We start from the raw sequence: 25105 nt of genomic DNA on the forward strand, positions 1-25105 counted from the left end.
TTGTCGACATACTCATATTTTTATTTTTTTTTTTTTTTTTTTTTTTGGGGGGGTTAGGGAGTCGCACAGCATTAGCAGTGTTCGGGGAAAGGGCGAAGGCTACAGTTCCAACAGGGGGCACTCCCTGCTCTCTCTACGCATGCGCGAGCCCTTCCCCTTGTTTTTGCTATCCTCCACTTTCTTTTTTCTTACGGTTCATTGTCTCCTTTCTCACAACTGCTCTTTCACTGCCTATCGTACCAAGTGTGCGCTGATGTGCTCTGCTCGCCACCGGTGCACTCCGATTGTGGGAAAAGCAACGGGCGGCCCGGCCTGGCTTCGTTTTTCTTTATATTGAGTGCCATGGGAGTTGGATACAAAAATGCAATGCTCCTATATTATTACATCTGATTTTCAAGGGGATGTTTGGACTGTTTCGATGTTTGGAATGATTCAAAATACTTGGGTGTGATATAACCGGGCTCGACTGTAATCTAGCAAAACATAACAACCAATAAAACTTTTGGGTCTTATAGATGAGATAAGAAGCAACCCTCACGCAGCAGTTTGTTTCATACGGAGTTTCCCGGCTTTGGGGAACTACTGTGTCTTTTTAAATAGAGGTTGACTTTTTTTTTTTCTTTTTTTTACAGCACTGCTTTTTAGAATTAGGAGTCGACCTGTAATCATAGCCAAGGAATGTCGACCTGCGACATTTCCAGAGCCTATCGGCTGCTGCTCGTAGAATTTGGGTGCAATGAAGCTCTATGTGCTTGCCGGTGCAAACCAGTATAACTTTAATGCACCCGAACCATGCACCAATTACAGAAATTGAACTCTAAGCAAAATAAAATAATAAAACTAAGCACTCTTGGAAATGGAATGTGCTGGTTAAGTTACGGTGTTTGTGGAGAATAACATAGAGGACAAAAACCGGACGACACGTCCGGTTTTTCCGTCTGGTTTTTGTCTTCTATGTTATTCTCCACAAACACCATAAAACTAAGGTTCTCCCCACCTTGGTAAGAAGCATGGCACAGAGAGGCAAAGAGGTAAAGAGGAGGGGGAGCAAGGCAGAAGGAAGAGGGCGACCGAAGCCTCCCGGCCAAATGTGTCACTTCGGCCGCCTCGAATGGCAGTTTTTGGACATAAGAAACAGGGCGGCAGACACAAAAATAATGAAACTGTGCGGTGTTAATCGTACCTGGAGAGCATGGGGCATGCACAAGTAGTCTAGCAGTGTCATGCAGTATATCGACGTGACTTGCACCCCGCCCGTGCATGCACCTTGTAGAGAGCAGGGTAAAATGGTTGAAAGAAGAGAATATAGATTCATTCTCATTTTGGCTAGAACAAACGCTTGGAAGTCTGGGATCTTGCTGTCGTCCCAGCTGGGATGCAATGAATTGATACAGATATTCATATGCGAGTTTGATTGGATGGGTGCTTGTGAATGCAACATCAAGGAACACCTACGGTATGAACCGAGCATGTATCAATAAGGTTCTACTACTGTATCTGTGGCTAACTCCTTTGCTCAATGTGTTCTTTGAAAAGTTTCCAATCACTTTCATACTCCTAAAGGATTTGGCTTCCCTAAGCTTTTTGATTAAACTACTACCCTTTGAAGCACCCAGAAGTCATTAAATACTTCCCACAAATTAGATTTTCTAATGAAGTGTGGTGTCTTTGTGTAGACAGTATAATTTAATTATTTATTTTATTTGTGTTTAGTACCACAGTGGCTTACCTTGTCCTGAGATGCTTAAATCATTAAGGGGAGGCACAACCTAGGAATCGAGATTTTTTTTAAAAAAGTCAAGTTTTTGGAAAATAGGTTGACCATGCAGGCTTTTAGAACTCATAAATACTAATGCTGTCCAAAAGTTTTATTCCTGTAAGTAAGATATTTACTCCGAAATAAATTATTTTCGACATGCTGGCTGGCGCGCATGTGCTCCGACGACGCGGCCGATCACGCAAATTTGTTATTTTCAAAGCGCTCTCTCTCCGCGTTTCTGAGGACTAGCCTGGACAGCCACCCTTTATTGGAATGAGCATCTCACCCTCTTTCGTTCTGTTCAGAGCATTGTTTGTGATATCGTGCTCACAGTCCATAAAACCCCGTAGAAAACATAGTTGTGCATGCTCTTATTGGTCACGCTGGCGAAACAAAAGCTCCGATTCGCTAGGACAAGCCATGGGATGTCATAATCGTCTGATAGCGCGCAAATACTTCTTCAACTTTCTATCGCCACGATGCTGGCAACTACGATGCCAGCGACTTTCCGCAGCAATTCTTTGCAGTTCAAGTTCGTTGGCCGCATTCAGTTTTCGAAGCGAAGAAGGAGCGGACTATTTCCCAAGAAAGTCGACAGGAAGCGCAACTTCCCCATTTCCAAGCGCTCCTCCGTTACCGAGTGCCTTGGAATTGCCCATCGCTTCGCTGCCTCCTGCCGAACATCAAGAATTCAGTCACCTGGGACCATCGGCATCTGCATCATCCTTGCCGGTGACCGAAATCTCAAGTGAAGACGACCTTACTGCAATCGAACAGAAGATAGTGATGATGCAATGAAAGGCGCCCACGGAATGTTCAGAGCCCAACGATCCCAAGAAGCAGCTAGGCCTAACTGAAAACGAAGAGCTCGACGGCTACCACTTGCTTGGCATGTCCTGCATCGAAGCTTTAGTGAGTGCTTAGCTGTGCCCTGAATGCAGGGGATCTTCTCTCTGTCGGAGAGAGACCGGGAAGGGCGTCAACCTTGCGTTTGTTGTCCTGTGCCCAACTTGTGGAGAAGTCGCGAGAGCTGCACACTTGGTGAGTATTGGCGACACGCAACAGAAAGATCTCGGCATGTGCATCGGTCTCTCGTCACGCGACTGTGGCGTGAGCTTCACGAAATTCACAAATCTTTTTACCAAGATAAATATACTGCCGCGGATCTGTATCGTCCCAGAAAGTTGCCGCGAAGGTACATGATGCAGCCATAACAGCCACCGGCAGTGTGATGAGGACCGCTGCGCAGTCGGTGCGAAAAATGAAGAAAGTCAAAGACGGGAAACTCCTAGACGTGTGCGTCGCATACGACGGAGCCTGGCACAAACACGGCCACACGTCCCACTTCGGTGTTGGTGTCACAATCGAACTTGAAAGTGGTCTTGTGCTGGACTTCAGGGTCCACAGCAACTACTGCCATATGTGCACCCAGGGGCCAAAGGGAGGCACAGAGGGGTACACGGAATGGATGGAAGACCACCGTCCCAGCTACCAGAAGAACTTCAATGGGTCTGCCAGTGCCATGGAAGTGAAGGCAGCCACTGTTATTTTTGGCCGTTCACTCGAAAAACACAGTATGCAGTACACCACTATGCTGTGTGATGGTGGCTGCAAGGCCTTTACCAAGGCTGGTCTTGAGCTCTACGACAAGGAAATAAAAACGAGGACTGCGTCAACCATGTCGCAAAGGAGGACCTCGAGGACGACCTTGAGGTCGTCATAGAAGTCGTCTTTGAGGTTGTCCTAGACGTCGTCCTCTAGGCATCGTTTTCGAGGTCGTCCTAGACGTCGTCCGTTAGGAATCATACTCAAGGTTCACGTGAATGTGGAGGGCCAGCTTTGCTGGTCCCCTATTCTCTATCTTTACGTGAAGTGGATGGGCTCTACACCTTTTACGTAAAATATGGCCTTGAAAATTATTTCAAGCCTACTGCCGATTAGTTTTGTCATTCAGCGGTATATCCAAACAAAAAAATTGTGGCATATTACATTCATATTTTCAGACAGTAGTTTTTTCCTTTGGCACTAGCTGCTACATGTAAATGTTTTCAACAAATAAGGCTTAACTTGCCAAAAAATAGACCTTTTGGGTTCGAAGTTGGTGTAGCCTCTTAAGTTTTTATGTTTAATATAGTCTCAAAATTTCATTGACCTGGCGCAAATACTTAAAAAGTAGACCCTTTAAGGGAGTGCCTCCCCTTAAGGGACACTGGCTAGAGGTTGAACTTTTGAACTACTTAAGTGATCAAAATGAAATTAGCAGGGGAGATTTAACTTCAGAGTTTTTATGTTTAATATAGTCTCAAAATTTCATTGACCTGGCGCAAATACTTAAAAAGTAGACCCTTTAAGGGAGTGCCTCCCCTTAAGGGACACTGGCTAGAGGTTGAACTTTTGAACTACTCAAGTGATCAGAATGAAATTAGCAGGGGAGATTTAACTTCAGATGTAGGTGTACTGTGCAAACTTTCAGCTCTCTAGGGCAACTTTACATACCTGCATAAGAAGATGCATCACTCTTTGTTAAGAAATCTAGGATATGCAAAGGAAGCTATTAGGCACAATTTTAAGTGCTTGAGTATAAAGTGGGGGATGTGGGACTTCGGGCTATCTAGTTTTTATAACTTAAATGTAAATAATTCAGGAAGAGTGATTACCTCAAAATATGAGATGCATATCTGTCCAATGTCAATTTTTGAAAACATAGTTTTTTCTTAATGAGGACTTTAATGTAAAACAAAATAAAGTAGATAGCCCGATTCCCCAGTAAATTTCAGTTAAGAAACATCTTGATTGTGATATCAAAATAATTTTACCTTCAAACAAAAGATTCCTCCGTATGAAATTTGCAGCAAAAAGTGAAACTGAGAAAAATGCATTCAAACATTGAACTCCTTTACTTTGTTACTGCCTCACAATGTGCTGAAAATATTTTATATCAACATAACTATTTGGCGCATGGTTATGAAATTTAGTGTAAGGGTACATAATTAGTTTCTAAAACTGAAAACCTCAAAATTGAAAAATGAATTTTTTCAAAACATTTTGAAGCTCAGGCCCATGTCCCCCCTTAAAGGACTTACCGTAAAATACCAGGCAGGTGCCCACTCAAAATTTAGAGATAATCGTTAAAAAAAGGGGATGGGCGCTCGTCCGGCCATCTATTTTACATATCTATGTACTGTGCATATATTCTCAGATCTTGTGAATTTGGGAATGGGCGCTTAGCGTGGAATGGGCGGAAGCGCGGTATTCTTTTATAATTTTAATGGAAAGTTGAATCAGTAATGATACAATAAATTAATTTTTTCTAAACATTGGTGGTAAAGTAGTGCTTGTAATTGATTACTTCATCCTATGTATATCAGTGGCCAGCTTTTGTTTAGGTGCTGCTTCATTGCAGGCAGCGTTGCCCTTTTAATGCCTTGTCTAGTTGTCTTTTGCCTACTTAGTGTTTTTTTTGTTTTTTTTCTTACCCTGGGTGTTATGTTTTTAGGTCATCCTCATGAATTCATACTCAACCTACAGTACTGCTTATACCAGAGAGGGTACTGTTGACTTGTCTCTTCTTAAAGGCCATGTTCCTTTCCTTGTCCCGCCATTTGCCGATGCAGTGCCCCTGCCTCCCTCCCTGTACCTGAGTGTGGTGAACAGCACAACCCTGGAGGCCAGGTGGTCCCTTCTGCCAGAGGAGAAGAGCGCCATCTCCGGCTTCAAGCTGCGGCTGCGAGAGCAGGGCAGCCTCATGACCGAGCCCATAGTACTGCCCAACTCCAGCTTCTCCTACGTCCTGTATGACCTCAGTGAGTGTGGCCACATTGGGGTCTCTTATAACGTTTAGGCAGGCAGCGTGTGCTGTAGGTTTATTTCGACCAAGGGGCCACATGCACTATGCCACCTCGACAAGGACGGCTTTTTGCTTTGAGTGGCCAACTTTGGATTGGAGTGGTATCAGTGGAACATCTAGAAGGGTGTTTGATCAAGGTTAACACCCACAAAATAATTTGAGATATAGTGTGATGTGTGATGGGACAAAGTTCTCCCAGAATTTATGTGTATCTTTTGGGAGTCGCATCTCTTAATTAAAAAAATATTAATACAGTCGCCGACCGATTTTTCTGGCTTCGCAGGGACCGAAAAAATGCCCTAATGATAGAGCAGTCTGGAAAATCAGCAGATTAAAAAACTTGCCTTTTTTACGTCTAGGCGGGCTGGGTGATTTCAAATAAGATCGACCAGAGGGTGATTGGTCGACATTTTTAAATCAACTGATGTTTTCATATGCCATTGTCTAGTGTCTGGTATAAACGAATCCACGCTTAGTTTTGACAAGAAAAAAAATTTGGGGACAGGAAAAGTCATAAGGCATGAAGAGGTGAACAGTTGCATTAACGCACACTGATGGAGGGGGCACAATTGAAAGTGAATAACTAAAACGATAAAATTAGGAGAATTCTAATACTTTTTACTATGGGTGTAGCTTGCTTGTAATATATACATGGCTTGCACATGACATCATTTCCGATACCCTCCAGAGAAAAGGGAAAGAAGGAGCTCCCCTCTTATCAGGAGCCTCCCGGATTTGCACGGGTGTCGCTATTCTCCTCACAGAAGATTATAGAAGCTTAACCTGGCACTCAAAATTCTTACAAAAGCAGCTTCCCTCTCCTCCTTTTACTTGGTGTTCAAAAGTGTGCGATGTGACGTCAGTGCAAGGAGCCTATAGCAATAATAATTTTTTACATTTTATTTCTTTTTCTAAAAATTGCCAAACATGCCTGCTCAAACAACAAACGGCAAAATTTGGAGACCTGTATCTCATGAAATCATTTAATCACCATCAAATACTTTTTAGAGAGTGTTCTACTTATATATGGCTATTATTTAATATATATGTTAGATAGGTCAGTGATACGGTAGTCGTTATATATGTAGGGAAACAATTGGAAAAAAATCAATCAACCAAAAATTTCTATGCAAATAAAAAAATAACACCACCTTCGATTTTTTTTTAAATTTGGGTACCCTTTCATACTTTTTTTTCAGCAGTCATTTCTATGAAAACATCTTGCATTATAGGATTGAGAAAGAAGACATAACTCCCAAAAGTGGGGTCCTTTTTCAAAGCCTACTCTTACCAGTGTCCTATACAAGAAGTGACTCTGAGTTCAAGTTTCATGAAACTGACACACATCTTTTATATATGTTTATTCAGATGAGTCCATTGATAACTATAGCAATCGTTCACACAGTAAAAGTGAGGAAAACTACTGCATACAAAGAGGTGTCATATTACGCACTTGTGATCCGAAAAAAGATCATGCAGCCATTGGCCACTGGTAACTTTGTTTAACTCTCTTGTCCTGCGACAATATATGTTCCTCTCTCTTCCCCTCTATCTCCATCTCTCTCTTTCATATATACTTCTGACTTGTATCTAGAACAAAACATATTCAAGCATTCCCTTTCTTCGTGATAGTGTTCTGTGGCTAGCAACAATCATTTCCTCGCGAAGATCACGATTATGGCGCAAAAGTTGCCAGAAGTTGCAAACGACACTCCTCGCTACTTCTGGCAAAACGGCCGATACAATCTTTTTCCGCATTTGCCCGCTCACCCTCAAGGATGAGGCGGTTCGCCGCGAATATTGGATAGTGTATTATTCAGAACTACTATTCTAAATTTTGAATATTGGCACAGCACTACAAAAACTCTCAAATGGAGAACAGACACAAGAAGGGGGACTTGAATGCATGAAGTCTCGAATGTAGCTGAAATTTTAAGTTTCATACCACATGTTAAAAAGAAAAACTCGCTCACCCCCCTACCCACCCCTGTCTCCAAATTACATCAATTCCACAGGAGTCTGAGCAAGTTTTGTCCACTGTGCTTTGCCACACAGACACTTTTGTGCATAAAATGAATGTGCAAATGTCTGCTGCTGGTGAAGCACAATGGAATAAACTTGTTTGGACATGGCACAGGGGAGGGTTTCTTTATTTAACATATGGTCTGAGTAGGCGGGACTTTCGGGGCCACTGCCACATATCATCGTTTAGTGGGTAACTCAGTCTTTTAGGTTGATGATGCTCTTACACCTTATCAGTACAGGGGTCATAGAACGGCTGCACCATTTGCGCCATTTTGTGCCAGATGCATTTGTCTGCACCATCCTGTGCCATGTTGCGAAAACTGCGCCACTGTCAATATATCGCACCATTATGCACCAAATCGCAAAACGCGCGCAAAACAAATCGTATTTCCTCTTGGTTTCGGTTTCTATCTACTCGATTGGCAACAAAGAGTGCGTTTAGCTTGGTCGGCCTTGCAATGCTTTGTTCTGTTTATTCTTCCTGCGTATCCCAAGTCAGAAGCGCGTGAAAAAACTCGGGGGTCGGATTCCAAGGGCTACACCACCTGCGACTGGATTGTTATTCTTCAACAATAAGCAGTTGAGCAAGTCGGCCGAGGTGAGATCGAGTTGTCAAGCGTTAGATTGCTTGAGGCTTTGCTGCCCGGGATCCGGACGTCGGCCAGTTGAAAACAAATGAGCAAAAGATTCATTTTTGGTACTTTATCGTTGAAAGTTAGAACCATATTCCTGCAAGATAAATCGCGATTTGATGGATCTGAAACGCGGTCTGATCTGAAACATACTTTGACCATGCTTCTGCTTATCGCTTCGAATATGATAACTCCGTTAATCGTAGTCTGCTGCTTCGAAATTGAGTTGCACAACAGGATAAACTCGAAATTTGTTGCGATATTGAGTTGCACAATAGGATAAACTCAAAATTTGTTGCCTTGATCCTCCACGCCATTGCTTACGCATGTCACGTCACGTCACGTCTGTTGCTTACGCACGTCACGGGGTTCGCACATATAATTATTATGTCAAGCGCGTGTGGGTTGTGCGATAAGCAGTGCTGGCTTGCATTTTGATCAGCTGAAAGCCACTCAGAAAATATGAAGGACACTGTCTTCAGAAACATGTGGTACTTGCTTTTTGATTCTCATTAAGGCTCGGAAAGTTTCAAGTTTTTGCGTATGTTACACTGTTATCCCATCTACCTTGGTTCCTAACCATTAATGTTCATCTGTGCTGCTAAGCACAATTGAAATTGCTCCTCTGCTTGTCTAAGACACAAGCTAGTGCAATGAAAACTGATCTGAGCTGCTCCTACTCCAGAATGTAGTTTTAGCTCCTCCCAACCTGCTGCAAAAAAGCTGTATCAGCTGCTCCCGTGGCTGCTCCCAAGTACATTTCTTGAGTTCCATGCCTGTATTGGTAGATTTGCACATACCGTAAAATACCGGGTGAGCACCTACTTTCCTTTCGCTGAAAACTGGATTAATCTAGACATGGGCGCTTGTCCGATCAAATTGGGCACTTAACATATAACTTGAACATAGTGGGTGCTTTCGCGGTATTTTACGGCAGGTTTTAGTTATCTACGAGCTCCCATTCCAAGATAAATACTCTGTGCCAATGAGCCAATGCTGTAGTATTCACTGGTTCAAACGAGCAAATTTTAGGATCACCCCTGATTCAAAGCTCAGCCGACTTCAAGGTATTAGTACCAAGGTTTTTCACTGCAAGGAGTTTCATATATAACTGGAAAAGAAGATAAGAAAATGACTTCTGCTTTTTCAGAACCCCAAACTTGGTATGAGGTGCACGTGCTGTGCTTCAGCAACTTTGGGGATGGACAAGAAGCAGTGCAAACGGTGCTGACCCACCCAGAGAATCTCACTGCAGAAGGAGACATTGGTGAGCTCTGATTTTCCGCTTCCCTGCTTCGACTGCTTTCGATTTAAACCTTGAAATGAATATGACAGTTTTTATCTCCAGTTTTCTATTTCCAAATGCTTTTAACAAACAAATGTCAACAAATTTTATAAGAGAACAGTTTGAGCTCATGGAAGTTATGGTCTTTGAGAATGAGCATAGTGGGGCATTTTAAAGTGTATTAGCCCTATCTGCCCGCAGCTTTGGTAATTGAATGGACAGGCTACTTAGAAACTGTTCTCATAATGATGTCGATAGGTTTAGATTCTAATGTCATGCCAGGTTTCTCCATTGCTTGCTTGTTCTACAGCCCATTTTGAGTCTTCTTGCCTCACGTTTTGCCACACAATGCAGACCCTCCGGGCGGTCTGGAAGCGGAACCCACATCCTCCCGCTCCATCCACCTCTCCTGGAGGGCCCCCGTGCCAGCACAGAACATCAGCTACTACACTGTGCGCTACAGTGCCGTGCGCCCCAAAAGCGTCCACAACTCCTCCATGGTGCAGTACATTCCGAGGTAGGAAGGCCCCACTCAAAAAGGTGCTTTTGGCTAGCCTCGGTTGGTACACTAACTTCCTTGCCCCCTTTGGAGTCTCTGTCTTTGCACGAGTGTTGATGCAGCCAAAGCAGCTTTCAGAGGTCTGCATGTTTATATACAGTCTTTTTCAAATGTTTAGAGCCCTCCGCGCATGGCCGGAGCAGGCTCACTCCCGTGTCTTTTCGTCTTATCGTCGCCGCTTGCTGGCTACGAGATTTTTGAGAGCGAGGGGGAACTTCGCCCTCGCGTCACGCTCGCCTTGATAACAAAGTGGTGCAAATAGCAGGTGCGCTGTGCATCTTGCCTATGCTCGTTGCATGCTACTGCAGTGCGGAGGCGCTGCCGTAGCAAGTGATGGTGCGCTGCCCCTGCACTTCATAAACGAAGCACCACCAGCCGTCTCAGTGAAATTACGTATTAATTTGTCTTCCCTCCCCTTGCATTAAGCAAATTATTATGTTCTGCAGTGGATAAACACGTTTTGTCGCGTGTTCTGGATTGACATCACGCACAATATTGCTGTATTGCACTTCTGCCGGGCTGCTGGTTTGGGCGTGGTTTTTACAGCAAAGTAAAGCAATATCAAATCGGCCAGCTTCCAACTTTGTAGATGACAGTGCCGATTTGGAGAAAATACTACTTTTATTCGCAAGCATTCCTGTCTGTAACAGACGCCTAAGCCAGCGAGCATCACTGCAGAAGAATATTAAAAACACCAATACAGTCACCGACTGAGTTTTCACACTTTGCAGGGACCGAAGAAATGTCAGAACAATAAAGCAGTCTGAAAAATCAGCAGATTAAAAACTTTCCATTATTATGTCCAAGCGGGCTTAAAAAAGCCGTTAATAGTGCCTTGCTTCAAGTTACGCCTGCATGCTTTTTTTCAGATTACGCCTCCATTTTCATTTGGCAACTTTTTATTAGCTTGAGAATCACTGCCTTCTTTTCTAGCGTTATGGTCGAGAACTTTCTGTGCTCCTAGTGACACATCGTTGCGGCACAAGAACAGATGGGGCAAGTCCAAGCCAGCTTAGTCCAAAAACACGATTCACTGAGACGAGATCGAGATGAAATGAGAATGAACAAAGCAAAAATGGTAGCAACAATGATGATGATAATGATGCACAGCTAGAGAAAAAAATGTAGGCATCTCCACGTGATGAATGATGTTGATTGGGGCAAAGCTCTGGTGGTGCTGATGATACTGATTTTATTGTTCATAGGTAGTACTGATGGTGTTGATTTTTTTATGACGTCCATTTTTCAACCCCTTGACTTGGTTCTTAATAAGCCCTTCAAGGACCGCGTCGGGGCCTTCTACAACAAGTGGATGGCCCAGGAGGACAACCCCAAGATGCGAATCAAATCAAATTTCAAGCACTATTCGTGAAGTATTCAAATTTTAGAATATTCGCACACTTATTACCTGTCAAGTACATCATCTTTGATGTTGTGAAATGGATGTGGTGGCAGCTGTAGCTTAGCATCTATTCTCCAAACAATTAATGCAGAAATGGTGGTCAGTGAATACACCCCATTGCACCTTAAAGTACTGACATTATTACCGAGGGTTGGGAAACCCCATCAGCAAGCTTTCCAAAGGAGAAAACTAATAATTAGTTGTTCTTTGAGTCACACAAAATTGGAAACGAAACTTCTGACTCAGTAGTTCTTGCATGTTAAGCAATTGTGTCACTACAGTTTACATTTTTATAAACACAATAAATTGAAAACCGAAATTAAATTACATTTTCATTTTGGTTTCACCTAATTGCTGTGTTTCTTTCTTTGTCCTTCTGCAAAGCACCAAGACCGAAGTGGTTGTGGCAGACTTGCAGCCGTCCACTCTTTACGGATTTGCGGTGAAGTCTCACGGAGCGGACAGTCACATGAGCCACTTCAGTCAACTCATTGAATGCAAGACAAGTGAAGACAGTGAGTTTTCTTGCTTCACTCGGATTGCTATGAGCTATTGTCTGTCTGCCTGTTTTTTTCACTTAGAGCAGGGGTCGGCAACCTTTTGAGTCGGAGGGCCGAGTTGTCATGAAGCCGACACGGCGGGGGCCAGACGCGAGGGTGGGGAGCCAGCCAGGCAAAGGAAAGAAAAAATTCGGCAAACTGAGAAAAATACAGTCAAACCTCATTATATGGAACACAGATATATAGAATTACTGCTTATATTGAATCATCTCAAAGAGAAACCGTTCCTCTTCATCAACCGCTCCATCGAGCCTCGGCTTGTGCGGAACACCGCACTCTGAACTGTTCAGCAGCGCCGTGATTTCCGTTGTCTTCCGCGTAAGAAATAACCGTTTTCTTGAACTTAAATATGTATGAAGTTCTCCTCGCATTCATGATGGACGACTTCCGCAAACCACGTGCACACAGTGAATGGAATACGATCGCGAGGCCAACGCGTGCAAATAGGCTTAACAGACTGAACAACCGACTGCAACAAGTGCAAGGAGACCAAACGGACAAAACATCTTCGATAGAGGGTACGGCAACGCACCCCCTTTCGCAACCTGCATGGATGCGAAAGTAGAAAATGGCGGTATGTGCTGCCATCTATTAACTGACGTTGAAACCAAGCGCCACCGGCCGTTCGCGACTCCGGCACTCGGCGATACCGGCATCTCCGATCTCAAATTTCTTGTTGGGAGGGGGGTGCTTACATTCGCATGCAAACTTTTTTTCAGGTGTTTATGTGTGAAAGTGGAGCGGTGCTTAAAGCGCAAGCTTCTTCGTTAGATTGTGGCTTCACTGCTTGATCACTCGTGGAGTCGGAGCAACCCATTGGTGCCACTTGCACGTTCCGCAGTGTCAAATGGCACACGAAATGTTATATTGTTTAATAGCTACCGCTTCGCAAGCTTTGATGCAGCGATTGAGTGTTGGGCTCACAATCTTGAAGTCCTGGGTTCAGTTCCTTTGGGGGACCTACACAGCCTTGTTCTGTCTTCTAAAAAATCATGAGCCATTCCACTCTGTGAAGGTGGGTGACCAGCGAAGCTGTTTAGCACACGACACAGACGCGCCCCGAGGAGCCGGAGGAAACTAGACACGCGCAACAGGACAACCACCCCGGGAGAGCGGAAGGAAAGGAGGCACGCAAGCGCTTGGAACGACGACAAAGAGAGGGCAGTGCGAGTGCAAACATGGCAGACGCGGGTCGCACAGCAGCAAATCTTTGAGAAACCTTTATTATCCACCTGAGAGTCTAATGATCTTGAAAATGGTACCTATTGATAACTAATCTACTGAATAGACCTATTGCTAAATTACCCAAGCATCAAGGAGAATGCAGGGAATGGTATTCCACGTGCCACGTACATGCCGGCATCTGCAGCTGTAACTGTTCTAAAGCGAAAGCCTAGAACAAATGGCATCTTGCACGTGCGTTCATCAGCGCTTTATTTTGGTTATTTACTTTAAATCTTTCATACGAGGAAGGCGTGCACGTGCGGCGGTGCGAGCGTGAAGTTTTTAGTTGCTGCACACGAAAAATCTACGGAACCCTAGCTATAAACAGCTTCGCTGTAAAATAGCCACCTACCACTATCTTGTGTGTGCACATTTGTTTCGTGTTATGAAGCAGAATTTTGGGGGGAGTGGGGGGTTGGGCTGTGCTGGGCTGGGCTGGTCTGGGTTGGGTTGGGTTGGGTTGGGTTGGGTTAGGGGCTGCCAAAAGAAATGCTGTCGCATTTATTAACTTAACCTTTTGGGGTCATGTGGGTTTTCCCCCTAATAGGCCCCTCTGGTCAGAACTAATTTAAGAGAAAAACTATCAAAGCAGTGATTGACATTAAGGGGACAATGAAGGCAATTTCGGATATTTTTTTTGCGATTAAACTGGGTTCCAGGCACGTCCCAGGCAACATTGCCCAAATTTTAGTCGAAACCGGCGCTTGTGTGCCGCGCAAATCAATTAAACAGTTGCGGTAATAATCGTACCGGGATCAACTGCAGTGACGCCGCGAGAGTGAAGTCAGGAGAAGCGGAGTTCGCGCAACGTTGCGGTTCCTAGAAGCCTGACGTCACAAGAGAGTCAGCGATCGGTTAAAACGAGGGACGTTTTGGTGTGCGATTTTTATGAATACTGTTCTAAATTCTGCTTGAATAACCATGAAAAGTATAAATGGGACCGGAAACGATTACTAAGCCGTAAATAAAATAGCATAACTATTTTTCTCTTTGCTGCGCTGGACGCAAAACGGGCAACAAGCAACTATGGGCAAACAAAATAAATAAAAAAAAGAACACAGCACGGGATAAGCTGGAGACGTTTGGTTTTGGTTTCGGATGTCGGTGTCGTGTCTACTTTGGGAACACGGTACTCGAAAGATTCTGCACAATGGTAGTCATGTCTAATTTGTGCGCTTTAGATGGCTGTTAAAACGGTCGACTGAAGACCGGTAATCGTTCGGGCGACGCTAGTTTTCACATGTAGGTTGCTGTTTGTGTTCTTTGACGACGAAAAGAGAGGACGTCCGACTGTGGTGAAAAGTAAATGGTGCTGTGTATTTTGTCCTTCTTCGGGAGTGTTCCCTGTGGAGGAACTGGTTCCCGGAACGAGTTGCTGCCGCTTTCCCCTCGGTATCCCCCCCGTGTCCCTGTCCTCCGGCAACACGCCGACGCCGAGCCTGTGGGCCACTCGTTGCCGACTGGGCGGTTTGTTGGGGCGGTCACCATCGGTGATGGCGGAGGCTGCTACGCACGTACGGTTCTCCCGTTCCATTGGTGTTACGTCACCGAACGGAAGCTCGAACTCGCTCGCGAGAGCGGCATTGTCGTCCATGTTGACAGATCCGACGAAAGGGCCGCACCTCCGCGGTGCTATAACCCACCGCGGTGACCAGAGCCTCGATCTCGTAAATGCTACCGATACCAACTATTCACACTTGGCGTCACTCCCTATGTCACCTCCGTTTTCGGAGGCCCAGAAATGAGAATGGAGGTAGTTCAGTATTGGTTTTTTCAGTTTTTTTGTAGGCACAGAAATACGCGTCACAAATGTCTACGAAAAATTGGGCTGCGTGCTAGGTTCCCAAGAAGCCTAAATACTCCATTTAAAAAAATTAATTCCAATCGTTTTCATTGTCCCTTTAAATTAAACTCTCTAATATACAGTTATGTCTCGTTAATATGGATACCGCGCTATATGGACACCATTTTTGGGGACAAACTGGGAAAATACATGCATTTTTGTCTGGTTAATATGCACAACTCACATTATGGACGATTTTTTGGGGGAATGGAGGAGTCAATATAACTGAGACATCGCTGTACTACTGTGATCATTATGTCAGTTTAAAGTAACTCTATTTTCCAGAATGTTTTCATTTCAATTAATTGACTATACTTGCAGCATTTGCACAGCGTATGATACTTTCCGAAGCAAATGCCGGGGTGCAAGCCAGGACATCAAGTGCAGGTTTCACTCTAGAAAACAGTTTCATATCTTTGTCCTTTGACTTTTTTCTCACTGCAGCTTGCATAGTCTTTGCTCTTGACTCCATCTAGTTTGTAAACATTGTGGTTCTCCTTGGGGCCACTGCCTTTGGGAGTACCACGTTCGCGGCGAGACGCTCTACCGTGAAGCGGGTTCGCACTCGCGTGGCATGCTGCTCGTCGAGCGCAATGAGATACCAGTCACGTTGGTAACGGTGATAAACTGTTTATTTACAATGAAACAAAATAACAACAACACAGCGGCTATAAGCTGGTGAACGCCGTTGGTGTGGAGATCGCCCACGGCCGAACGGTCGTTCACAAATGTACAAAGGACGGGGTAAACGCTCACCGGTGCGCCGGAAGGGTCCCCGTTGTCGCCGCCGCCGAATCCCAGGAAGAAGACAGAAGCGAGACTGCTGTCCGCTGGTTTTAAGATAACGGTGGGGGCGAAGTGGCCAATCAAGGAGCGACACGTCGATCTCCTTTGTGCGGGGGTTCGTTACGGAAATCGCCCCAAGGGGGGAGAGGAGGAAGCCACTCACAGTGGTAAGCAGCGCCACCTCTCGCTACGCCAGCGCGGCCGCCACGGCGCGCCAAAACGCTGACGCGACAGAATGTTGAGGGATCACAATCCCCACAACATAGTGGTTTCGTCGGTACCCCCAGCTTTGTGATTTTCTTTTTGGTATAGCATTGTGTTTCGTTAACTGTATTGGTCAACAAAGCGTCAGCGAAAAAACACTCTTAGTGTTCCAGCTCACTTGTGGGTTTAGGTTGCGCGGCTTGGGGACTTAAATTTTGAACCGTAAAACGGTGAATCTCGAAATTTTGATCTGTGTTTAAGTAGGATATTTAGGAGACACCAGCTGAACAACCCAAGCACACAAATGTAAGAAGGACGAGAGAGACGCATTTGTGTGCTTGGGTTGTTCAGCTGGTGTCTCCTAAATATGTGTAACCAACGTGCTCAACTCTTTCCGGTGGTTAAGTAGGATGTTTAGCTTGGGGGATCGACGGCGTCTGTGCCTCTTTTCTCCCCACTTTCTATTCTCTCACCGTCACTCTTTGAAGGTTCATCGCAGGATATCTCAGAAGCTTCCTTGAGATTGTAATCTGAAATCATCTCACTGTTACTTGAGTCACAGGCCTGTCCGTAAAACACGGACGGGGTAAAGTTGGCTATGTTGAACACCCAAAAGCATGCGCAAAATGCCCAGCCACGCATCTATCAAAAAAATAGATGTGTTGCGCCTCTTACAGTACCTCTTGGAGGGACAAGAAAGTAACTATGCATAGTTTACATACCCGGTAAGAGATGGCACTAGTTCAAAATTGTTGGGAGGTGCCCGACACTCGACCACGAAAGAGAAATGGGCCTGTCGCAGAAGCCCCGACATATGTCCAGAAAGTGGAATATTTATTTGTCGGGAGATACTTGACAAATGACCCCAAAGGGTTAAGAAGTCAACGGTTTATCAACTGACAAGGTAATACACGCTTTAAAAGATGGCAAAATATAAATGGGTATATGTGACACTTAGGGGGGTAGTGACATAATCTATAGACTGTTCCATTAGGGTCATAGCAGAGAGGGTCAAAAGAGAAAAAAATGCCCTCCCCCTCTCACCCGCATGTCGTCTGCTCTGCAGAGTGGGCTGTACCTAGCATCCGGCTGGCGTACAAACTGTTTAAAGTCGGGTTATTTTGGAAATTTCAAGCGCAGATGCACAGATTTTGGTATGCCAGTTATTGTGCAATACTATGCTAGATAAAAAGACTAACAGGGTTCAATTGCGCCGTTACCTGTGTGCAAATAAAAAGAAAAAGGGGAAAACTGTGTCAGATCGGCCGGTCTCTCCGGCAAAAAGTAAATCCGGTTGCTGTACCTTTTCTACTATACAAAGTTTGTTCTGGTGTAGGCCTTTAGCGACCATGAGTGGAAGTCTGAAACAATAAATAAAAACATGCTCTCCTGCTGCAATACACGCAGTAGTTGAGGGTAGTACTGCCGGCTGACTCAACTGCTATTTAAGTAACGGAAAAAAGATATGCTAGTTGATCATTTACCGAAATAGAACAACAGAGAGCTCTAGGCTGATTTTGGAGTAGCCATAACTATTCTAAGAACGCGAACCGCTTCACAAGGGCAGCCACGAGCGAGAGTTCGATGTTCCGTACAGCCCGCTGATACAGCCCAAAGATGGAGAATGTCAACCTCCAGGTTTGTCATCTGCTAGCGGAGTCGGGCGCGTGCCCTCTCTCTCGTTTTACTCCGCCGAACATGCTGAATTTCCCGGGTGTATGGAGAGGGCGCTGCTGTCGAACAAAATGGTGCCGCCCAGAGAGCACTAAATGGAATGGTCTATAAGGGCGACCAGGTCGGCTCTCCCCTTTCTACGGGAGCGTGTGTACCGAAAAATACCACGTGACCTCGGCTGGGGACAGCGAAATCCGCCAGGCGCCGCCGCGTATCATCTCCAAATGTGCGCGCGGTCACACGCGACGGACGGCGGTTGTGTTGATATAACCCGCAAGTTTGATCGATTGTAACCTTTTCTATCGACAATCGCAGAGCTTTCTTGACATGTTCTGTAAACAGAGTATAGTGACAGCGCTTTCCATTGCCGGTCTATTAATTGATTTATTTCTTTTTTTTTTTTCCTTTGAGAAGAGCTAAGTTCATCTGAAGCAAACGGAGACAAATGGGAGTGTTTGCTTATCAGTATTGCTTTGAGCCCTATAACACAGCAACACGTACTGTGTTTTTTCCTCACTTAATACAACCGGCTTCAGTTTGATACCTTTTGTGGACATGCACACCCAGAAACACTCCAAATTTCAATAAAAAGATATTAGTTTCGGTTTCTGAATATGGCTCTTGTCCGCTCATAATTTTTATTTTGCCAGGCCAGTAATGAACATACTATTGTATACTTGAAGAAAACATATATTCATTCTTTTGAAATAATGCTGTAGGAAAGGCAAAAGCTTAAACATGTTTAACATGGACCATTAAAGTAGGCAGACTCATAACGGTTAAAATAGGAGACACATAGACAAGCTGTATGTTTACTGTTATTCTTTTATTTTCAGTAGGACAGATACAACTAACTTCGTTATTAGTGACGCACTGACTCGAAAACAGTAACGAATACAGTAAGCAGTATCAGATAAACAAACGACGTCTTACATGCTCATAATTAAAATATACACCCTGTCAGCAAGTTCTGCGTCATCTGAAATTCGCGAGCTCCGAACATTAACACGTGAACATTATTCCTTCCAATAAATGATGGCTAATCCAGTACGTAGATATATCAGCATCACTGCATAGTTAACTAAACGCTCAAAATGAGGAAGGTGCAGCGTCCAACATTCATGACACGGCGTGGAAAAGATGATGCTGTAAACGTATATGTACCACAACCTATTTTGTGGTATGAACATGAAGAGAACCTATTTTCTCTTTATGGTTCATAGTTTGGTGGGTAACTGATTCGCCTTCTATAATTGGCGAGAGATCTTCTTCAGCCAGTCGTTCCAGATCTCCGCCACCGGGAACTCGTGGAAGGCGACTCCCGTCGAAGTCCGCGTGCTCGACTTGCACAGCAGCACACAGCAGTAGACCATCAGAGCTCGTCGTTGAGTGCCACTTTACCATTAATGTAGAGCTATTTTACAGCCAGAAAAACCATGCGTCCACGCACGCACAGGCCAAAAGGCAGCCTGAATTAGCCTTTCCAGGCTTCCCGAGCGTGCTACACAGCAGCGCCAGCGGGAGCGGCGGGAACTAAGCAAACTAAAAAAGAACTGAACAAGCAAAACAAAAAGTGGCGCGCTGGGGCAGGAGAAGGTGAGCTGGTCGCCCCATTATAGAGTTGGTCGTGGACATAATATACAATCTACATTTCAATCGGTTGTGTTTGGCTGGCTTAGCTGTTGTAAATTGGGCTGTAGACAACCACTCACTTGGCTCTATTTTTGTCTCCAGCAGATCCAGTATAATCTGGTACTTAAAAACCATTAAGTGACAAACCCTGTCCCCTTTAAGCATTTTTAAAAAAATTCAACTTGTCTCTCCGTCGTGTCCTGCTCAGAGCCCACAGCCCCGAGGGACATCACCTGGGCGCCTCTGGACCTCGGCTCCATCCGGGTCCACTGGCAGGCCCCCGAGTTTCCCAACGGCGTCATCCAGAACTACCACATCTTCTACAATGCCTGTGAGCCAGACGTCACACAGATGGACAAGTGGCTCACACGGTCGGAACCAGGTGGGGCAAAGTTGGCCACGTGGCATCTAAAACTTGCACCGATTTGTGCTCTCTCTCGCAGCATTGTCCTATAATTGAAGTCCATCGTACGAACTGTCTCTTCAAGGTGGAAAATTCACTAAGTTGGCAGGATACAGTTCTCCATGCTTTCATTTTATTTATTTCTCCTTATAAAGCAACTCCGCTTCATTCTTCGTTTCGGAAAATACAATGCAGTCATCTTCAGTATCACCTAGGAGGACCACACGTCAAATATTACAGCGCAGTTCTGTCTAAATGTTTTTTAAAAGGTTCGGCAAACTTTTCGACTCGCCAAATTGCCGAAATCGGCTGATTCAAGCACGCGAATTCAGGCACAACCAACAGCGCAGTCAAGGCTACGGCATGGGCGTAGCCATCATTTAGCTAGTGTCATCACCATTGCCCCATTTTGCTTGTTTTTACTTCTCCGGGCGAGCGCACCGCATGACGTCAGCAACGTTACTTCTTGGCGCTCAGCGGTGTCCTTGTGGTTGGCGTAACACGCCTGCGCAGCGCGCTTCTGGGGAGTCCATTGGCCGCCCGCCGTAGTCCCGCCATTACCGCCGTCTTCCGCGTCACAACCGCCGTCGTCGTCTCACCGTTTGTGATTATTGCCTTTTGGAGTTTCGTTCACATTACGGACACCACGCACGCAGACTTATGCTGCAGTTGTGCAGAAGTTGTCGATCGTCGTAGACACCAAAACGTGGTGAAGAGTGCAGTGCAGACGACACTTCCGCCTGGCACACGCCCACCCCACAGTGGCCTGCCCCAATCCCGCCCGTCGTTGGGCCGAGGATCACACGTGACATCTCATACCACGTAATGGCCATGTTCTTGGCGGCCCGAGGCCAATGTTGCCGGACGGAGCCGAAGTTTTGATTTCGATTTCCACTCGTGTTTAAAATTAAATTAAAAAATATATATCCCATTTTTCGCGAAGCAAATGACATAGTGCCTTTTATTAGTGCTTTTTAATTCAGAATCACTCGATTATTATCCAGAAATCTTAGGAATTGAGAGGACTTGCCCTTTAAGGGTCCGATGATGCATTACACATAAGGGGGAGAAGTGGGTGAATATAATACAATTTTAAACACAAAACCAGAAATTATTGTAGTCAAGACTGCATGCGGTGACAACCTGGTGGGACAGTAGTGGTTAATAGAGGTGTAAGGTGACTCTCTGGCAAAAAATTATCTTTTATACTGTATTTATTCGAGTAATAGCAGCACTATTTATAAACAAGGCCCTTGAATCTACTTTTCCATTGAACACCATTGCGTTGCGTATAAATAACATAGCAAATTACCAGGTCGAGAACATGATTCCCCATTCAAATTCAATCTTGACAGATGGTATCTTTGCATGAAGACGTCATCTCTGTCCTGTAAATAGTTGGAATCATTCTGTCGATCGCGGCGATTGGCAGTCTGCGTGCTCCGCGGAAAAGCAAACCCTCAGGTTTTCTTCATAAACAGTGTAACTATTACTTGAGTAAATGCAGTAAGTACAATTTTCTTGGGAAAGTATTTTACAGCAGAGCTGTTAAAGGCCAGGTTCCCCAGGATCGTGTCTGGTACCGAAATCTTGTCGACACAAACCTCCACAAACCTCTGGACAGCTACCGCCATTTATAAGCGACGGCGGCAAGCACACAACCAGTCTGGTTGCCACCGTCGCTCGTAGATGGCGGCAACCTTTCCAGCTATCATAAAAGAATGGATAGTTAAGCGCGTTAGTGGGAATTCATCGTAGGTAACAGTGCGAAAAACAGACGAGGACGAAGAAGAAACACATGTGACGAGCGCAGCGCTCGTCACGTGTGTTTCTTCTTCGGAAAGAGCGGTGACATACGCAGCAGCTCGAATGGGTCCGCAACTGACGTGAAGCCGCAGTCGCCTCGATTTCCACTGCGTCCATCCATCACTCCCGACTCCCTTGCAAAAGAAGAGCACATCGCTTGCCTGGAAAGCTGCCACCGAGAACAGAACCAGCAATGTAAACGGTGCCGGCGAACCACGGAGGCCAAGCGCAAGCGCGAGGCCCCGCGACGACAGCACTCCACGCCAGCTGTACAATTCCCGGGTGCGACATTGAGGTTACGGAAGGAGCTCATAGAGAACTTGTTTGGCGTCACGTGCGCCTTGTGCGATCGACTCTGGTTTGCCTGAGGCTTATCCACGATTGGCGGCGTGTCGGACGAGAGGAATTGGGAAACGGGCGCGTGCGTGTTGCGGCAGTGTATTGAGTCGGCAGACGTCTACAAAGAACCGGCGTGCAGAACGTGCCGAGATTTCCTGCTCAAAGGCGCGGTGCCAAAGTTCGTGACTGTGAACGGCTACAAGTACCCACCCGTACCAGAGCACCTACCGAGGTTGAACGTGGTGGAGGAACGACTAGTGGCGCCTCGACTTCCGTTCACGAGCCTTTGGCGGTTGACGTGATATAACAAAAACAACCGGGGACAATACGGTTCTCACATAACCAATTACCCAATTACACCTTAATCCTTACACATAGTACAGCTTTGCTGGTTTTCCTTCTTCACGAAAGTGGAAAGGCTGAAAGCTTTCTAGATGGTTTTAGCTTGCACAAAAAATGAGGTGTTAAAAGCTAGCATTGTGCCTGTTATACATTTGATGCAGCGACTGTGATTGAGGCGAGATGACATCCTGTGAAGAGGTTATAGGATTGTGGCTCAGAGGGATGTGGATCAAACTCTCGGGGAAGGAGAGTTGAAGGGAAAGGGGGGAGGGGTATTGGGTAAATGAGGAAGACAACAACGCGATGCTCATAGCCTCTTTGGGAATCTCGAGTAATCGGATGTTGTTAACTTCAGGCACCCAGTCTCGGCTAATGTGCTCATCGCAAATGCTGCTGAATGTGCACAATGTGGAGGGAAGTGAACTGCCTGCAGAAAGTGCCTCCGCTGTTTTTTCGCCACCACCGATGCTGCCAGTGCCTCGCAAAAAGCAATAAAGTGCCGTTTGGGAGGCATTCGTGGTGTTGGCAGCATGTCACTAATGCTCGCGCTTGGTCTGCGCCATAAAAGTGGAAGGCAGACATCGCTGTCGCTGCCTCGGCTCATTAGCTGGTTGATCGACATATTTTCGTGTGGAATGAGAATGAACCATATCCTGCCACGTACATAATGCACTGCCTCACACCTCTCAGCTGTAACTCGGGACTGCTTGGCAGGAAAAACAGCCTCACTTATTCTCACTGCTTTGTCTTTTCTTACATTCGAAAAGCTGCTAGACTGCATTTTACGGCTTTAGCTGTGAGTGCTGTTTCCTGGCAAAAAAATGCTCATTTATGGACGTAAAACCTCACTCTACAGCAGAGGCACTGCTCTCCCTCTCCCCATCATTCCTCACACATACACGCCAACTGCGACAAGGCTCTCTCTCGCCCCCCCCCCCCCCCCCCCCCACGCCTTTCCCTCTCCGTAGACCGCCACTGTGCCAAAAAAAACATGCGATCACGGGGAGAGTGCTCTCCTCTCTGGCAATGCTTTCCCCAACACTTCTGCTGTTGCAAAATACCAACGTGGTCACCCTTGGGTGACACGCTCCCTCGTCTCCCCACTGCCGCCTCCCAGGTTCTGTTCTCACGTGCTCTCCGTGCCTCTACGGAACAGCTCGCCTGCATACTTTCGCTTCTTCCACCGCAACTGTCGTCACAGGTGCCCCTCGCTCACTTTCTAACGCACGTGGCCAAACCACGCAAGTGTCGCACTGCGTCCGAGTAGCAGACAGGGCAGATGTGCCCCACTGAATGGAGTAGGCAAAGGTCTGCAACGGCGCAAGAGCTACAAAGGATGCAGGACCCTGACTTCCACGTTCGAGAGGGCCTTTTCACAACGCAGAAGCTGCCACTGTCAATCACAGCACACTTTGTATGGTCGTTTGCAATTGTTTTTTCCCCATGTTGTTAGCTTTATTTTTTTTTTTGTCACTTTCATTGAGCTAATTTATCAATAATCTCACTTGATTACGAAAGAAGAACAGAATAAATAGACTGACAAGAATTGTCACATCTTATAGACTGCAACTAAAGAACAGCTTTATTTCTCTCACCTCTTCAAGTTGTGGTTGGTTTGCCTTGCTGCATACCCCACCTGGAGGAATAACACGGAGCCAGCAGTTTCAAGAACAGGAAACTACATTTACCTAATTGGACATGGACGAGACGATCACTACACTAACATTGTTACCGGCGGCTCTCGAGTCAGGGCAGCGGCTGACTGTGTGCCGCCTCTGATCCGTCTCATCAAGGCGGCGCGCACAATGTGCGCATGGCCCGCTTAACTCCACTGCCACGCGGGAAAGTTTGCCCCTTGTGCACCGCAGTCGGGCAACTGGACTGGGGAGACGCCAGGGTGCCCACAAAGTGGAGAGAAGTAAAGAATTAAAATTTGAATTTGGCTGCATGCTGTTAACAACTTGGGAAGAGAGAGAGAGAGGAGGAAAGGTAAAGGGGAGCTCTGGCGAAATTCGATAGTTACTGATTTGATATGAAATTGATTCAACACAATAGGCACATCTGGACTAGTAACCAATTACAGGTCAAAATAATTGTTTTTGTGCAAAGAAATTGGATTTTTAAATTTGATCCCTACTGTTTTTTTGTTTTTTTTAAACTGAGAGGCTCTAGTGGCAATACTGGAGACGTGGCAATAGATGTCATTTGGGGCCAAATTGGGGCAATACAGCTTGTTCCTGATGTGTTAATTACAAAAAGTTTGACAGTGTGAAATGAATGCTGTGAAGCTCACTTCAGCAGAACAAAGAGAATGTGCAACATACTGCGTTTTTAAAGGTGCATTGACACTGAGAAAAAAATGCGCGTTTCGGACCATGTCGTTGTCACCGTTGAAAAAGACGAGGCAGTCACGCAGAGCCGCCCGACGTTGGCGTCTTCTCCGGGAACCTCGCAATTGGCTGGAGAGCACAAAATTTTAATGCGAAAGCCTTAACTGTTTTATGAAGTGAAGCCGGTGTTGTCTGTAGCCGTTTGTAGCAGAAAAACGGCACCTAAATTTCCATTGGCTGTGACACGTCATGTGGCTTCATGGCAACGGCGTCATCGTTGCTAGGGGCCAGCAGAACTGCTGGTGGCGCAGTGGGAGCGGGGGACGCGGCTATGCGCTGGCCTGACATTAGGCCTAGCATTACGTTTTGAGGTCTAACATTGTCATCTGATACCCCCAACTAGAGCGATAATGATGATGAGAAGACACGTGATTTCAGCACACGCGTGCCGAG

The 25105-nt window shown here is 45.7% G+C and overlaps 1 protein-coding gene across 1 annotated transcript in view; it reads left to right on the forward strand.

The window, feature by feature from the left end:
* Nucleotides 1-25105, forward strand: part of LOC8035702 (protogenin) — an 88647-nt gene that overhangs the window by 45902 nt on the left and 17640 nt on the right. The window contains exons 14-18 of the mRNA XM_040214974.3: nucleotides 5374-5562; nucleotides 9414-9530; nucleotides 9903-10065; nucleotides 11894-12024; nucleotides 19641-19814. Of these exons, the coding sequence (XP_040070908.3) occupies nucleotides 5374-5562; nucleotides 9414-9530; nucleotides 9903-10065; nucleotides 11894-12024; nucleotides 19641-19814 (774 nt within the window). The remainder of the gene's footprint in view (nucleotides 1-5373; nucleotides 5563-9413; nucleotides 9531-9902; nucleotides 10066-11893; nucleotides 12025-19640; nucleotides 19815-25105) is intronic.

Source organism: Ixodes scapularis, unplaced genomic scaffold, assembly GCF_016920785.2.
Source record: "Ixodes scapularis isolate PalLabHiFi unplaced genomic scaffold, ASM1692078v2 PGA_scaffold0__279_contigs__length_252992795, whole genome shotgun sequence".
In the NCBI taxonomy this organism is placed as follows: Eukaryota; Metazoa; Arthropoda; class Arachnida; order Ixodida; family Ixodidae; genus Ixodes; species Ixodes scapularis.